The sequence below is a fragment of the Elephas maximus genome, chromosome 8 (assembly GCF_024166365.1).
Source record: "Elephas maximus indicus isolate mEleMax1 chromosome 8, mEleMax1 primary haplotype, whole genome shotgun sequence".
Lineage (NCBI taxonomy): Eukaryota > Metazoa > Chordata > Mammalia > Proboscidea > Elephantidae > Elephas > Elephas maximus.
In genome coordinates this window covers 99,666,103-99,682,320 of record NC_064826.1, presented here as the reverse complement: position 1 = coordinate 99,682,320, position 16,218 = coordinate 99,666,103, and the positions used below count along the sequence as shown (strand labels likewise).

General features: G+C 40.1%; 1 protein-coding gene across 1 annotated transcript in view; it reads right to left on the bottom strand.

Annotated features, from left to right (window-relative positions):
* Positions 1 to 6,963: 6,963 nt before the first annotated feature.
* The window catches only part of NME8 (NME/NM23 family member 8), a 65,666-nt gene continuing 56,411 nt past the window's right edge, over positions 6,964 to 16,218 (bottom strand). The window contains exons 14-16 of the mRNA XM_049894511.1: positions 11,810 to 11,954; positions 9,459 to 9,697; positions 6,964 to 7,058 (exon numbers count right to left, since the gene is read on the bottom strand). Coding sequence (XP_049750468.1) covers positions 9,460 to 9,697; positions 11,810 to 11,954 — 383 coding nt within the window. The 3' untranslated portion in view covers positions 6,964 to 7,058; position 9,459. The remainder of the gene's footprint in view (positions 7,059 to 9,458; positions 9,698 to 11,809; positions 11,955 to 16,218) is intronic.

The following is a 16,218-nucleotide window of genomic DNA, read 5'->3' as shown; positions in this document are numbered from 1 at the left end:
ACGGACTGAGAAAGTGGCTCCCCAGCCAAGTGGCACTGCACAGCCCATCTAGAAGGATCAGAGATGGCACACAGCACCAGGTGTTTAGGTGAAAAGAAGGGAAAGATGGTAGAGAGACAAGAAATTGAGAAAAGAAAAAAATAAAAAATTCCCAAAGGAGGCCACTGGCTTGGAGGTGCAGACTGGGGAAGTGGCTCCCAAGCTGCTAGGCACTGCACAGCCTGTCTAGAAGGGGCGGAGGTGGCACACAGGGCCAGGTACTCAGGATACAAGAAAAGAAGGAAGGTAGAGAGAGACAGGAAACTGAGAAATAAAAAAAAAAAGAAAAATAAATAAAAGAAATGCCCTCAGGTATCCCACTAGTGTGGCAGATCAGACCAGGGAAGTGGCTCCCAAGCTGAGCTTTACAGCCTGTCCAGAAGGTGTGGAGATGGTACACAGCACGAGGAAAAGAAGGAAAGTAGAGAGAGACAAGAAATCGAGAAATGAAGAAAAACAAAAAAGGAGAAAAGAAGAAAAAAGAAAAAAAATTTCCCCAGGGATTCCAGCAGTGTGGTGGCATGGGCTGGGGAAGTGGTTCCCCAGCTGAGCAGCATTTCACAGCCTGTCAAGAAGAAGCTGAGATGGCACACGGCACCAGGTGTTGGAGAGAAAGGAAGGGAAAAAAGATGAGAGAGAGAGAGAAGCCAAAAAAAGCAACAACATCAAAAAAATAGCACTGAAGGAGCTGGCTGGTGTGGGTGGAACAAATCCAAGGGGCATGGAGCCAGCACCTCCTTTGTTCAGTGACCTTAGCCCTCCATGAAGTAGTGGAGCCCAAGCAGAGGGAAGAAGGTTGGGGGGTGGAAAAGCGTGTATCACTGGTTACTGGGTACTCTGCCTCCTGGTGGGAGCTCCCTGAAGCTGCTTTCCTGTACTCCCTTTATGTCAATCTCAGTGGCTGAGGAGTCCAAGATGGCAAATCCAAGCAGTGTTAGCTCCATATCTCTCTTTGCCCTCTGTTCTCTGTCAGTTTCTTATTCCATTTGGTGCTTGGTTGAGTTCTTTATCTCTTCAACTGATGCTTAGGGTTCCAGGATTGACGTTTGCCTCTGTTTTACTTAGCTTTTTCGGTCCTTGCTCTGGAGGGACAATGTGGTACTTCTCTCTATAGCACCATATTGGCTTCACCTCCTTTTCAATCTTTTTTGATGAATGAAATTTAAAAATATAACTGGTCGGCTAGAGAAAACAAAGAATTGGAGTGTAGCAGAAATGCCAACAGATTTCGCTACCTAGCTTCTACGTAAGATGCATGAGAACTTAAATACCCTCAGTTGTTACTCTCCAGTTCTAATCCTATTTGGTCTGACCACACTTTTGTTTTCTGCCCTTAGATGACTATAAGATTGTCCATTGTATTCTCTTTACTTCAGCTAGTTTGAGGGCATTCCTGATTGGAAAACTAATTCCTGAGGAAAAGGGAAGAACACATTTTTGCCACAATTCTCTATCTGCTGTTATCATTATTCAAAAACAAAAAATGGTTATTTGGAATCGCGGAATGAAAACATTGGCCCTTAGAAGTCATCATCTCCCTTGTGTGAAAGCACTAGAGTTGGTGAGAGGATGCCTGAGGACTTGTCCGATGTCTTACGTGTAGTTAGGGAAAGAACTGAGTCCCAGAGTGCCTGAGCTAAAGTTTTCCAGATCAATGTGCAAAGATCTTTCTGAAACATAAAACTGGGTTATTTGTGGGTGTAGGAGGTACTCGCTTATGACCGTGGTAAGAGGCCCACTGGCGCAGTGGTTAAGAGCTTGGCTGCTAAAGGTTGGCGATTGGAACCCACCAGCTGCTCCACATGAGAAAGATGAGCCAGTTTGCTTCTGTAAAGATTACAGCCTTGGAAACCCTATGGGGCAGGTCTATTCTGTCCTATAGGGTTGCTGTGAGTTGGAATCGATTTGATGGCAATGGGTTTGGTAGGTTTGAAAAGCAATATAATAGCTGCTCCTTCTAGTTGTACATAATACACCCCAATATTGCTTGTGTTTCCTAACACAAAATACTTAAAAAAAAATATTTCCACCTTGAGAGATGCATTATGTCATAAAGAATGGCATGCCAAGCAAAAATTTTAGTTGTCAACTTTATGACTTCATTGTTAAACAACCATTCTGTGTTCATCAGGTAAATGGGGTACACGTGATAGGGTATCTATATTCATGGCAGTACCCCAACGGAGGTTTGACCCTAGGATGGCAATGAAATACGCACTTTTATAGGAAATAAGTCAAAAGAAAAAGAAAACAAAATCACCAAAATGTCAAAATAACCACCGTTAGCATTTGGTGTGAACCCTTCCAGACATTTTTCCTGTGTTCGCACAAATTTAATAATGCATCACAAACATCTTTTTTTTTTCCACATTAAAAAACACATCTGCTTTTTCATTTTTCACAGCTGGATAGCATGGATGTATCAGAATTTATTTTACCAAGAACTTGAGTGAATAGACTTTTAAATGCAGCTCCCAAGGCAGGCCAGTGTGGGACAAACTTGTTACAAAAATATTTTTACAAAAAATATTAAAATATCATTCCAATATTCATTATTGAATTCTCAGGACCAGGAAAAAATGGGCAAAAAGAATGCAAAACATCTATTTTCTGTATTTTGTATAATTAACATGTATTACTCTAATAATTAGTCAGAAGATATTATGAAAATACTATGAGAGAAGAGAATAGGATTGAGAGAGAGTGTAGTACGGTTTTAAGCCATGTAGACATGTAAATGTAGGAATTATTTCATTGGTCATATGTCTGTTTACAGGTTCAGGCAGTAGATTCATACACCTAATATGTTTGTTGTGCTGTTAGCTGCTGTTGAGTTGGCTTGAACTCATGCTGACTTCATGTATAATGGAATAAAATGTTTCTCTGTCCTGCGTCGTCCTCATTAGCTGATTTTCAGAAGTATATTGCCAAGACCTTTCTTCCTAGTCCATCTTAGTCTGGAAACTCTGCTGAAACTGGTTCAGCATCATAGCAACATGCAAGCCTCCACTGACAGATGATGGCTGTGAGTGCGGTGCATTGGCTGGGAATCATATCCAGATCTCCCTCATGGAAGGTGAGCATTCTACCACTGAACCACCAATGCCCCCCAATATCTTTAACTGTGATATTTACATGGAAGCAATTTATTGCCTAGATACTTCTAAAATATTCAGCTGCAATAACTGGATAAGAACCACTTTCAATGGCAAGTTTGGATCATTTTAATGACATGCTTTAAAAAGGGAAAAAAGCATATATTATTAGGGATTCAATTCAGCTAACAGAGAAGATTCATAACTAGAGAAAAGTTTCTGAGTTTCATAAAATTACAAGGAATTGTGTAATAATAAGGAGGTATAAGTAACTGAGGTTAAACAAATAATCGTATTATGAATAAAATTCCATCACGGTATCCAAGGTAATCTAAAATACCATTGTTAACTCAATCTGATGGATTTTAAAAATCCATTAACATTTGTAGGCTTCTAATATTTTCACATATTTCTTATGTCACTGAAATATTTCAGCAGTTGAAAAATCACATGGGCAATTGCTGAGTCAATTGTCTCCCTTCATTGAAGGCATTAAGAAATGGACTTGGGAGGTCATCCAAAGTAGCATCCAAAGGTTGAGCAAGTTCAGACACAGTTCAGTCAAACATCAGTACCGGGGGATCCACTCCAGTGAGCAGAAAGGGCACCAAGAGAGTCCAGGCAGTGGGCTATAAGACAGAGTTTAATATATTGGAGGACATCTGCCCATTTTCTGCAGTGGATCTGCATAGAGGAAGCCGGATCCAGGGAGAGAGGATGTTAGAAAATATTAGGATACAAAGAAGAAAACTTCAGTTGTTCTGTCTTGGAAAGGGGTCTGAGGGACTAAGCAGGGCAACCAAAGAAACTCTGACTTCAAAGTCCAGGTGCATGATTGAGCTAGCACTAAAAAAATGGGGACTGTTCTGTCTGGGGGAATTCATGGAGATGCAGAACTTACCCCCAGCTCTCATTGGCTCTTGGGATGGAGATGCTTCCTTCAGGATTGTCTACTTTCTAAGACAGTTCCTGTAACTGGACCCGCATCCCCACCATCAGGTGGCCTGTCATCATCTTGAAAAAAATCTCAGCCCAGAGCGCCAAGCTTTGCCCCCCAAGGTTTCTGTCTTCACTTGCCACAGCCGCAATGGCCCAGGACATGTGTTTTCTGCCTAAATTCCAGCTGAGATTCAAACTCCGCCCACTTCATTGGGGCCTGACAACTTTCTACCCTTTTCTAACGTTTCTTCCTCAGGGGCTAAAAGGTATTTCCTGTCCTGCTGACTGTACCCTGGCTCCCATATGCTTACCTCCTGCTGCTGCACCCCACCTACTACGTTCAATCCTCCTAAGACTAACACAGACACAAATTAAGGTTTCATTAAATATTTTTCTTCGAACACTAATTATTAGGTTTTTAGCTACTTACCTCAAAGCCAGCCCTACAACTCGAAAGAAGTGGCCTTTCTATACATCTTGCGTATAAAATCTTTGTACAGATACAGACATTAGGTACACAACTGAGTGAAGTCTGCGATCTATCTACTGGTAAAATGTGGTGTTAACTTTAAGAGTTTTTGATTGTTCTTAAAATGTCATTGTAGTGGAATATATGTAACAAAACATTTGCCATTTTAACCATTTTTAAGTATCCAATTCAGTGACACTCATTACAATCACCATGTTGAAGTTCTGGAAAATTTTTAAGGCAGTAACAGTGTACCACTTAACACAACCTTGTTAGGAATATCCAAATGTGATCAGACCACCTTAAGCAGCAGCTAACTGCATTCAATTAGAAGAACTAGGGAAGGTGTAGGGTGTAAGACGGGTGAATATTTTTACTAGTTTCTCTGCACAATCCAAGGAAATTCAATAATTGATCTTTTTTTTTAATTAAAATGCATTTTGAAGAAATACTTGAGAAGTACCCTTACTGATAATTCACACCTAACTAGGTTTTGTTCTCCTTGGGTAATGCAATAGTTAATTGCACTCAACAACTAATGGAAGGATTAATGGTTGGAACCCACTCAGGGGTGCCTCAGAAGAAAGGCCTGGAGATCTTCTGAAAGGTCACAGCCTTGAAAACCCTATGGAGCACAGTTCTACTCTGACACACATGGGGTCACCATGTGTTGGGATTGACTTGACAGTAATCTTTTTTTTTTTGGTTTAACTAGATTTTGTATATTTTAACAATCAATGATAGTCCACAGGCCTCTTTCTCAGTGTTGTGACACTAGTTTTGAGGCAAATAGTGTGTCACTAATACTGAATAATCAAAGTGTGTGAGTATATTAATTTCATTAATATTAGAGTTTACAAATTAGAATAGAAAGTTAGCCTTTGTTATGGATTAAATTGAGTCCCCCTAAAAGATATGCTGAAGTCCTAATCCCCTGTAGGTGTGTATGTGACCTTACTGTGAAATAAGGTCTTTGAAGATAACATCAGCTAAGTTAACATGAGGTTACACTGGAGTAAGGGAGCACTGGCGGCACTGTGGTTAAAGCTCTCAGGTGCTAACCGAAAGGTTAGCAGTTCAAACCCACAAGCTACACCATGGCAGAAAGATGTGGCAGTCTGCTTCTGTAAACATGACAGCCTTGGAAACCCTACAGGGTAGTTCTACTCTGTCCTATAGGGTTGCTATGAGTCAGAATCCACTCAACGGCAAAGGGTTTGGGTTTTTTTTTTCTGGTTATACTGGGGTAGGATGTGTCCTAATCCAATATGAGTGGTGTCCTTATTTTAAAAAGAGAGAGAGACAAAGAGAGAAGGCATCACAGGAAGACAGATGCAGAGATTGGAATGATGCAGCTACAAGCCAAGAAATGGCAAGGACTCTCAGGATCCACCAGACACTAGGAAGACACAAGGAAAGATCTTCCCCGAGAGTCTTCAGAGAGAGCATGGCCCTGCTAATGCCTTGGTTTTGGGTATCTAGCTTCCAGAACTGTGACACAATAAATTTACATTGTTCTAATCTATCTCGCTTTTGGTACTTTGTTAGGCAACCCTACAACCTAATACAACCATATTTTAAAAAAGAAAAAACACTAATCATATAACAACATCATTCTCACTTACTTGCATTTCAATATGTTCTCTTAAGTGGAAGAAAAAGGAGGAGTATCATAGCTAACATGCTGGGAGTTGCATATAACTCTGGATATTCTCCCTGGGTGATACAAACGGGTAACATGCTGGGCTGCTAACTCAAAGGCTGAAGGTTCGAGTGCACCCAGGGACACCCTGGAAGAAAAGCCTGGTGATCTGCTACTGAAAACTCTGTGGCGCACAGTTCTAATCAGACACACATGAGGTCACTGCGAGTAGGAACTGACTTGATGGTAATTAGTTTTATTAACATGAGAGTGTATCACTGTAGGAGACATGATTCAAATTACATCCTGACTAGGGTAGAAAAACAAAACAAAACCTTTGGCTTATTATCATCTCCCATTCCTGCAGAGATTCATCACATCATCTGACCATCAGGGAGCCTGTACTGTCCCATAGTTAGACAGCAAATTATGTAAATCACTTTGTCACCTTTTCAAAGTTCCTGCTGGAAAGCTCAGAGTCAAATTTTCATTCAGCCTCTAAATGGTGCGTTAGGGTCTGCAGTATGCATGCTGCATCTAACCCACTCCTGGATTCACTTATCTATTCTACTCTCTTATTCCCCACATTGCAGGTTGCTGCCCAAGTATTTTATCGTATTGACTGTGTGTTTATAGAAGCCTCTCAACTCCTTTCTGGAAGACAGGGTAATAATAAACACATAGGATATATTTGGGGGTGACGCTTTTATTTTTATATTATGCTTAGTCATATGGTTTTCACCTTGAGGTGAGTTTTTAACTTGAGATGCCGTTGAGTTTCTCTCCAAAGAATGTCCTTCTTAATCTTCCTCCCAGGAAGCTGTGCCACACAATTACAAGTTGATGTGAATTTATGTATTATCTTCTCAAAGTTCTGGGAAAAGAAAGGATACACTTGATAAAATAAATTACATGCCACATACTAATTCTAAAGCAGCAATAATTTTCCGTATTAGAGTCTTGCAGAGCTTCGGCGATGACCTCTTGTCTTTATCTATCACTGTCCCAAGTCAGTAAGTTAGCTATCAACAAGCATTTATAAGCTGCCAATTTAATGACCAAGCCCTGTGATGAGGTAAAAACATACTAACTTGTGAGTAACCACAACTGCCCCAGCCCAACCCTTTTGAGGGTCCAGAATTGCTGGTTAGGCCAAAGGCAAGAAAGAGAATGGGAAGTAGCTGAGAAAGCCAAACCACCCAACTGTGCCTCTACTCACTGCACATGATGGAGAGGCTGGAGGGTGAAGGGAGTGGACAGGGACACGGGAAGCAGTGGGTCTCTGAGGACAGAGATTCCCCATGAAGACCTTTAGGAATTTGTATTGTTGTTCTATTGTGTTTGAGGGAAAAAAAAAAATCCTTGGTTTGCTATCTCTTCAAGAAATCTTATGAAAGGCTTGCTTTTATTTAAGGTTCTTGATGTCAGGATTAGATATATTTTCTTCTGAATGTATCATCAAACCAAAAAACCAAACCTGTTGCTGTCGAGTCAATTCTGACTCACAGTGGCCCCACAGGACAGAGTAGAACTGCCCCATAAAGTTTCCAAGGAGCGCCTGGTGACTTGAACTGCCAACCTTTTGGTTAGCAACGGTAGTTCCTAACTACTACGCCACCAGGGTTTATGAATGTATCACAAGACAGGATTAATTTTGAGTTATTTTAGGAGGGGCTTTGAAGAATTCTTCTGCAAGAGAGTTGGGTGCTTCCTTAATGGAGCTTTCTTACAAGACCAAAACTGAACTTGCGACATTTCCCTCTGATATGCTTCTTTCTCCGAGTCCCCCATCTGGGAAAGGTTTAACCACTTACTCAGTTACTAGGCCAGGAGGCTGGGAGTCATCTTGATCTCCTCTACTCCATCAGTGGGGTGGAAGCCAATCTCAGAGGCCTGGAGACACAGCCTTCTAAGAATTCTCTGGTCATTCTGCTTATCACTAAGTTCACCATTTCTACCTTAGTTCAGCTGCTTTCCTACTTCACTTCCATTATGCAACATCCCCTACCTGGACAGTTTGCATCTCAGCTTCTGGCTCTCAAACTCCTATATACATCTTCCCAGAGCACTGTGTGTTCACCCCTAGGACACATGTCAACTTTCTATGTCCTGCTTTACAGTCATCCACTTCTTTAGGACAGGACTACGCATAAACAGTCCCGGGACAGGGTTCAGCATATAGCAAAAGCTGAACAAATGAGTCTTGAATGTCTGAAGCAGAAGCACAATATTAGCCCTCTGAGTAATATAACATTTCATACTGCTTTATCATTATGGTCTGGGGGCTGTTTCTCCATGGGGCTCATCCAGGTGGAGACAGCACTCCACACATGAGGAGTGTATGCAGTCATATTCAAGTCAGCAAGGTAGAGCCAAACAGATATACAATTGTGAGCATGCTCTTTCTATACTTTTGGCTGTTAAACTAAAGAAGGGAAGCAGGATTGATAGGAAAAGTCACCCATTTTACATGCCATCTCCCACACTGCCCAGGAGAGAAATGTTTGGGGCAACTAAGCAGACTCAATGTTTTTGCATATGATAGTAGCTAGACTTAATCAATATTTCTTTGCCAAGGATTAGAAATGATTGTCTTTTTCTCTATGGTTTCTGATATTCTATTACATTGGGGAAAAAAAAGAAAGTTGATGTTGAATTGATTCAGATTTATGGCAACCCTGCGTGTTACAGAGTAGGAAGGCCCCATAGGATTTTCATGCCTGTGATCTTTATAGAAGCAGATCACCACGATTTTCTTCCACAGCACCACTGGGCGGGTTTGAACCACCAACCGTTAGGTTAGTAGTTGAGCGCAAACTGTTTACGCCAACCAGGGTCCTTTTTATTAGGTTGCATTATTATATATTACCCACAGGTTGTTGGTAGAGAACCGAGTTCAGGCCGATGAACAAGACTTTGGCCATTCAAAGTGGAAGAGATTTAAGGGGCAGGGTTACATAAGACTGTGACATGACAAATGACACAAATGACTTGAGACCAAGGCCTGCACACGCAGGAGTGTCTGCCTCACTGGGCCCACTGTCTCCATCCAAGGGCCTGGATGCATCTGCCTTGGCCTGGCTCCGTGCAGCTTGAATTCCCCACATCCCTGGCTCAGCTTTCAGGCTGTGTTTAAGACAGCAACGTGTCTGCTGGAAAGAAATGTTGATTCAGGAATATGGGAAAAGTTCTGGTCTTTCCAAACCAGCTTTGTCCTAAGCCTAGCCCTGGAACAAGCAAAGAGAAGAAGCTAATAATTAAAGACGCAACATACATTAGTTTTCCTCAGGATTCTCAGGCTTGAGCTTTCCAAACAGTTTTGTAATGGTCTCTTCTGCTGCAAAGGCATTCGATGCTCCATGGACAGCGTTGTGCAAAATGCTCTTTCCAAAACGGGCTCGGATGGAGTCGGGGGACAGTAGTCTTGCTTCTTCTGGGTCTGTGGGGCCCATCAGTCTTCTCCATTCAGCAACAGCATTCCACTTGGTCAGGGCCATGATCATAGATGGGCCTCTGCAAGGAAAGATGCTTTCAGAAGATTTGGGCTATTTACAACAGCAGAGATTGCATATGTGGGTAAAGGCACCTTTGCCCAGAAGTTTCCTCCTTATTCTTAGTTCCTATCGGTATAAATCTTCTGCTTTCTTTTCTTTTCTTTTTCATTTCTCCCTCTTCTAACAGGTGGTTGTGCTAAAAGAGTGCTATAGTTTAATTCTAGGGAATATTTTGTCAAGGCATCATTAGTTTTGCTACTTTGGGGGGAGCATAAATATAGACATTGTTTGGACATTGTAATTGACCACTCGGATCTCCCTTGAATGAAACACTTTGTCCCCGGCCGTCCTTCAGCTATGAGATCCTCCAGGGATGGCTTCCGCTGCAGAGTTACCTTGCTCAAGGTCACTCTCATTCCCAGGGTGGCCCACCTCCAAGGACGATATACAGGGAGGGTATGAAGACCTGGCCATCTCAGGCCAATGCAGGACAATTCCGAAAGGCCAATCTAGCTCTAGTCAGAGATGCTGGTGTTGGGCTGCATTGCATCTTGATTTCTCCCTCTTCTCGATACTGCTTCTTTCTCCTTCTTTCCACAGGATATCCTTAATAAATATTTCACACACTAAACTTTACTCCCTGGGGACTACAGTCTACAATGGATATGAAAGGGAATTTGTTTTCTAAGCTTCTGTGGAGCAGTTATTGAAAGCTCCCAGCCTTCTGCTTGTTGTTTGCATTAATTACTACGTGTATTCAAAGAGTTTAAGGTATAATTACTTCTTTTTTGATTGCGTGTAATCTTTTGTTTGAACTCTATAAATTTTGCTTTCTAATCGACAAATGGTCAGAAACTGAAAAGAAGATATAAATAGATGCATATAAAGAGGCTAATATATATATGTGTGTGTATATATATATATATATGTGTGTGTATATATATATATATATAACTAGTTACCTTCAAGTTGAGTCCAATTCATGGTGACCTCATGTATTGCAGGGTACAACTGCTCCATAGAGTTTTTAATGGCTGTGACCTTTTGGAAGCAGGTTGCCAGGCCTTTTTTCTGAGGCACCTCTGGGTGGGTTCAAACTGCCAACCTTTCAGTTAGTAGCTGAACGATTAACTATTTGTGCCACCCATATATACCCCTTATATATAATAGCACAGAAAATTAAAAACAAACTCAAAGAAAATCAATACGGTTGTTCAAATAATTATGAGCTATATGTAAAAGTGAATCCTGAGAAGCAACAGTTAAGAGCACAGACTTCCTGGCTCAGAGACTAGCCAAACACTAGCTTTGTGACTGTGGACAAATCCTGTCTCTGTGCCTCTGTTTCCTCATAACCAAAATGGAAATCAGAGTTGAACACTCCTTCATACAGTTATGGGGATTAAATGAAATAAATTGTATCTAATTCAGCATGAGTCCTGGGATTGAAGAGAGGCCTGGAATTGAATATAAGTTGTTTTTTTTTTTTATATGGTAGCCTTAAGTTCCTATGCATGTTAGACAGCTATACGTTGTCAGGGACAGATACGCATAGAAGAAAGTTCCAGAGCAGCGTGTTTGGTATCACAATATTCCTGTAACTATATATATATATATATATATATATATATATATATATATACTATTGGCAATGTGTCTATACATTTAAGAGAAAAAGAGATGTGCTTATTATGTGCAGGCACTGTTCCAAGTGTGTGCAATCTATGATTTAGCCTTTACAATAAACCTATGAAGTAGGTAACATTAAAATGCCTATTTTATAGATAGAGAAACTGAGGCACAGGTTAAGTATGTTGGCAAAGAAGGGCTTTAAATCAGATGGCCTCTATAGCTAATGGGAAGATTTAAAGAAACAGAAAAAGAAAGAAAACAAGGAAGACAGAAGGGAGTGAGGAAGAAGGGAGGTAGGCGTGGAAAGGAGAAAGGAGGGAACAGAAGAATGGGGGGAGGAAGGGAAATAGAAAAGAAATTAACTCGAAACTTTAACAGGGGGTCTTTTCATGGGTGAAATCATGTGGGAACGTTTTAATTATTTTATGCGCTTTTAAAAATTTCCATAATAAATGGTTATTACTTTCATAATGCAAAGAACTATATATCAGAAACTTACTCAAATAACATTTCCAAAACATTTTTATAAAAGTCTTTTGTTTTTATATTCATATAAACGCAGTCTGCTAACTCTTGAGTTAGGAGTATTTCCTTCATATGTGTCACCTCAAATCCAGCCTCCTTAATAATCTTCAAGATATCATCTAGAGAAAAACAGATATTTGGCAATTATGCAGATTGACTCCACTTTTGCAAATAGGCTGGAATAACTAAAAAAGGAAGAGTTTTGCCTGCATACTATGACTTACAAAAACACAGTTATGCTAAACTAAACTAACAAAGCATACATTAACATTCAGAACTTTAAATATGTTAATGTAGACATTCAAACTCTGAGACCCATCCTTCTAGAAATTACCTGAAACATCTAGTGGGCTACAAAAGGTATGTGTGTTGATGGGGCGGTGGGGGCTATCCCTATGAAAGGGATGAAGGCATATGGTCATCTCCATGCTACAAATTTTCAAGGAATTTCTGCTAGATATTGATTAAAGGGGAGAACTGATCATAATTCTTCTCTCTGAATAAGTAGGGCATTGTTGAGGGAATTAGATGAAGAAAATTGTGTCCGAACCTCACCAATACTGAATTTCTAGGACCATGTTCTATATGTTTCTAGGATGATCTCAAATAATATAAGTCACTATTAAATTTTCAAAATACATATGTATAGGCACTCCTTTTTTTTTTTTTTTTTTAAGGAACTTAAAATTATGTCTGCCTTTGTGAGGCTCTCTAACATTAGTTATAAGTGATTAGGAAGTTATTTAGAAAATTTTTGAACATAGAAATATAGCAGTATGTGAAGAATATGGTAAATGACCTTTAAGTTAAGTTGACTTTGGCCAGGCATGATATAATAAAAGAAGACATGATGTAATCTTTGTAAACTAGCCTTGAGACATAAATCTAAAAACCTCCCTAATCACTAACCTTGAAGAAAAAATGTGTCATTTGGCTAATCTCTAACCTGGAGAAACGGCAACCTACTAGTCTTTGGTATCACACTGGCCCTTATCGTGTGAGGCCAAGGTAAGAACTGCACATTTAAACCATGAATTTCTACTCATGCACTGAGAGGAGGCAGAGGCAAAGGAATTTTCTCTAGTCTCTTTCTCTCTCTGAACTCCAAGAGCCTGCCTGCAAATTCCAAGGTCAGGCCCTAGCTCCAAGGGGCCTCTGCTGAGTTCAAGCCATGGTCAAGCCTTCCTCCCAAGTCCTGTCGTTAAAGGTAAACTCCTAAAGTCTAAAGATTTGGACTCTAACTACCGAACTAACATTGTAATTGTAATTGTTAATTCTGATTCTCCTGTTCTAAATGAATGTTGTGAGGTCTTACTTGCGTACCTTGACATGACTACCTTGCAATAAACTAAATGAGTATCTCTCTGTTATGTTTACATTCTATATACAAAGGTGAGTCAGCTGAGAGACTGGGAACTTTTTGGTTAAATAGCACTTTCTCTGCTCCAAATCAAAAGTACTTATAAGTGACTGGGTTGGGAGCTAAAGGTCAGGGTGATCATAAGCAAAAGACAGCCTGGAGGAGGCTGGGCTTGGTCTCCAAATAAGGATCTTAGGCTGGGATCTGCCTTTAGGCAAGCATTGCCTGTATAGCTCAAGGTTCTCCAGAATGTAAGTCACACAAAGTTACAAACTGAATCTGAAATGAAGGCTGGTTACAACGGAAAAGAAAACGCAGAAAGTTGGCCACGAAGAGGGGTCCAGAGCAGTCAAGAAAATGTCCGCAGTTATTAAAACATACTACAACACTATGATATTTAAAATGGTAAGATTTGGAGGCACTAAGAGGAATCATTTTGGGGTTTAAGAGGAATCAAGACAAACTGACTAGAGCAGAAAGCACAGAAGCTGACCTAGATATATACTACCGTTGGTCATACGAAAAGGAGGCCTTTCAAATCAATGTGGAAAGAATGAATTATTTGATCAATGGCAAGAATTAATTGGTTAATTACAGAAATATTTCTTAATTAAAAAAATATCAACTTCACAATTAATCCAAAATAAATTTCATATGGATTAGTTATATGAAAAAAATATAGTAACATGAATTTTAAAATTAGAGAAGCGCATGCACACACACAGAAATATGTGTTAAATATTGGAATAAGAAAGGTCATTCATAATCTCTAAAAAGATGCCTTGATTGATTCTTTCCCCGTAAGTTTTTAAACCATGCTATGAATAGTAGGGAAACCCTGGGTGGTACAATTAACACACTTGGCTGCTAACTGAAAGGTTGGAGGCTTAAGTCTACCCAGAAGTGGCCTGGGGGTCTACTTCTGAAAAATCAACCATTGGAAACCCTATGGATCACAGTTATACTCTACACACATGGGGTTGCCATAAGTCGGGATTAGCAGCACATATTTTTTAAATAATGGTGGCTGCCACATGGATTAGAGTTCTACAAAATATTTTGAATATTGTGGACCTCAGAGTTAATTTTTAACACTTGTCATGATCGTGTTATAATTATTTGTTTACTTTCTATATCTCATTTGAATATGACTTCCTACATAACTTGCTGGGTCTTTGCATCCACCCCACCTAAAAGGTGCTCAGAACATGAAGATGTTCCACTAATGGTTGGTGAACTAGGTGCTGGGAAAACAAATGTGAATAGGACATAAACCCTTCCTCCAGATATAGCCTGGTGAGAAGGCCAGGCCTACAAATGCATCATGAAAACCCTGTGATCCTTATTACCAGTTATGTACAAAGTTTCTGTGGCCACAGGGGAGGGAACTATTCACCTCTGTGGGAAGGTCAGGGATGACTTCTCAGAGAAGCTGACCTCTGTGTTGCGTAAAAAATAAAGAGTGATCACCAAGCCAACAAAAAGAGAAAGGTAGGTCATTCCAGGCAGATGAGAAACATACTCAAAGTTCAGAGGTGAGAAAGAAGTGGCAGAGAGTGGAAACCTCTCATAGTAGAGATGAAGATGGTGAAGTAACAGTGGAAGAGTTATTAAGGTCTATGCCTTGTGAGAGAACTTGGACTTCACTCTGAAGGCATCAAGGAATATTTAAAGCATTCTAAGCAGAAATATATTCAGATTTGCACTCCAGAAAGATAATTTCCTTTGCAGTATGAAGAATGAATTAGGGTGGACATGGGATTGGAAGTAGACTAGAGGCAAGACGACTTGTTTTAAAACTAATGTACAAGTCCAGATGAGATAGTGGCCTAAAGGAATATAGGAACAACGGGGAAGGACTCATTGGTGATACACTCAGGGATTTTTTTTTTTTTTTAATGACATTAGATAGACAGAACTTGATATTTGTTGCATAAAGCCAAAATCAAATGTACCCCAGTTCATCATTAATTTTACGGAGAAGATATTTTATTATGGATACCAAGTATATGAATTTTGTTAAGGCCACTAACATTACTAAATTCCTTTAGGTGACGAAGGATTTACATATTTCAGAAGTTTAATTGCCTTATTAAATTTACGTATTTGAATAAAAGTTGATGGGTAGGATAACAGCATCTACCTAAACCTGAATCTACCTTTATCTACCAATAATTCATATCAATATGGAATCCACACCTATGGTACAGCTGTTGTTGTTGTTAGGTGCCATTGAGTCAATTTTCAACTCATAAGGATTCTATATGACAAAGTAGAACTGCCCCGTAGGGTTTCTTAGTCTGTAATCTTTACAGGGGCAAATTGCCAGGTCTTTCACTTGTGAAGCTACTGGGTGGGTTCAAACCATCAACCTTTCAGTTGGCACCTGGGCACTTAACTGTTGTACCACCAGAACTCTTCATAGCATAACTAGGAGACATTAATAAAAACTTTAGTTTAAATACTAGCTGGGAAATAAATATTTGAAGCCTGCAGAGGACAGCTGTGGAGTCCATGCAAGAGCAGGGAGTCCAACAGGGATGAAGTGAGAGGAAGGGCAGTAAAGCAGGGTCATATCAGTGGAAGAACAGATAGCACTGACTAGGGACAAACTCCAGATGAAGAGAGGCCCACTCTGAGCAGGGATATATTGAGAACAAATCTGAAATCCAATGCATAAGAGCACAAATGCTATGGAATCAAGAGGATGGGGCTAGAAAAGTGTGTGGGGACAGAAATGACAGTCTTTGGAAGGCACTACTTCTTAGAAAAAGGAGAGGCAGCTTGGAAAAAAAATGTCTCTTGGAGTACTTGGAGATGACCAGAGAGGGAGCAATTGGGTGAGGTTAATGCCCTAGATAAATGGGGAGGATTACAGAAATAGAAGATAGAGCCATCCCTTACCCCACACCAAAAACACATGTTAAGGCCCTATTTATTAAGGGAATTGAACTTCCTTATACAAAAGAAAGAGAACATTATGAAATGGGAAACTGAACAAGTTTTAATCCAAACTCTCAAAA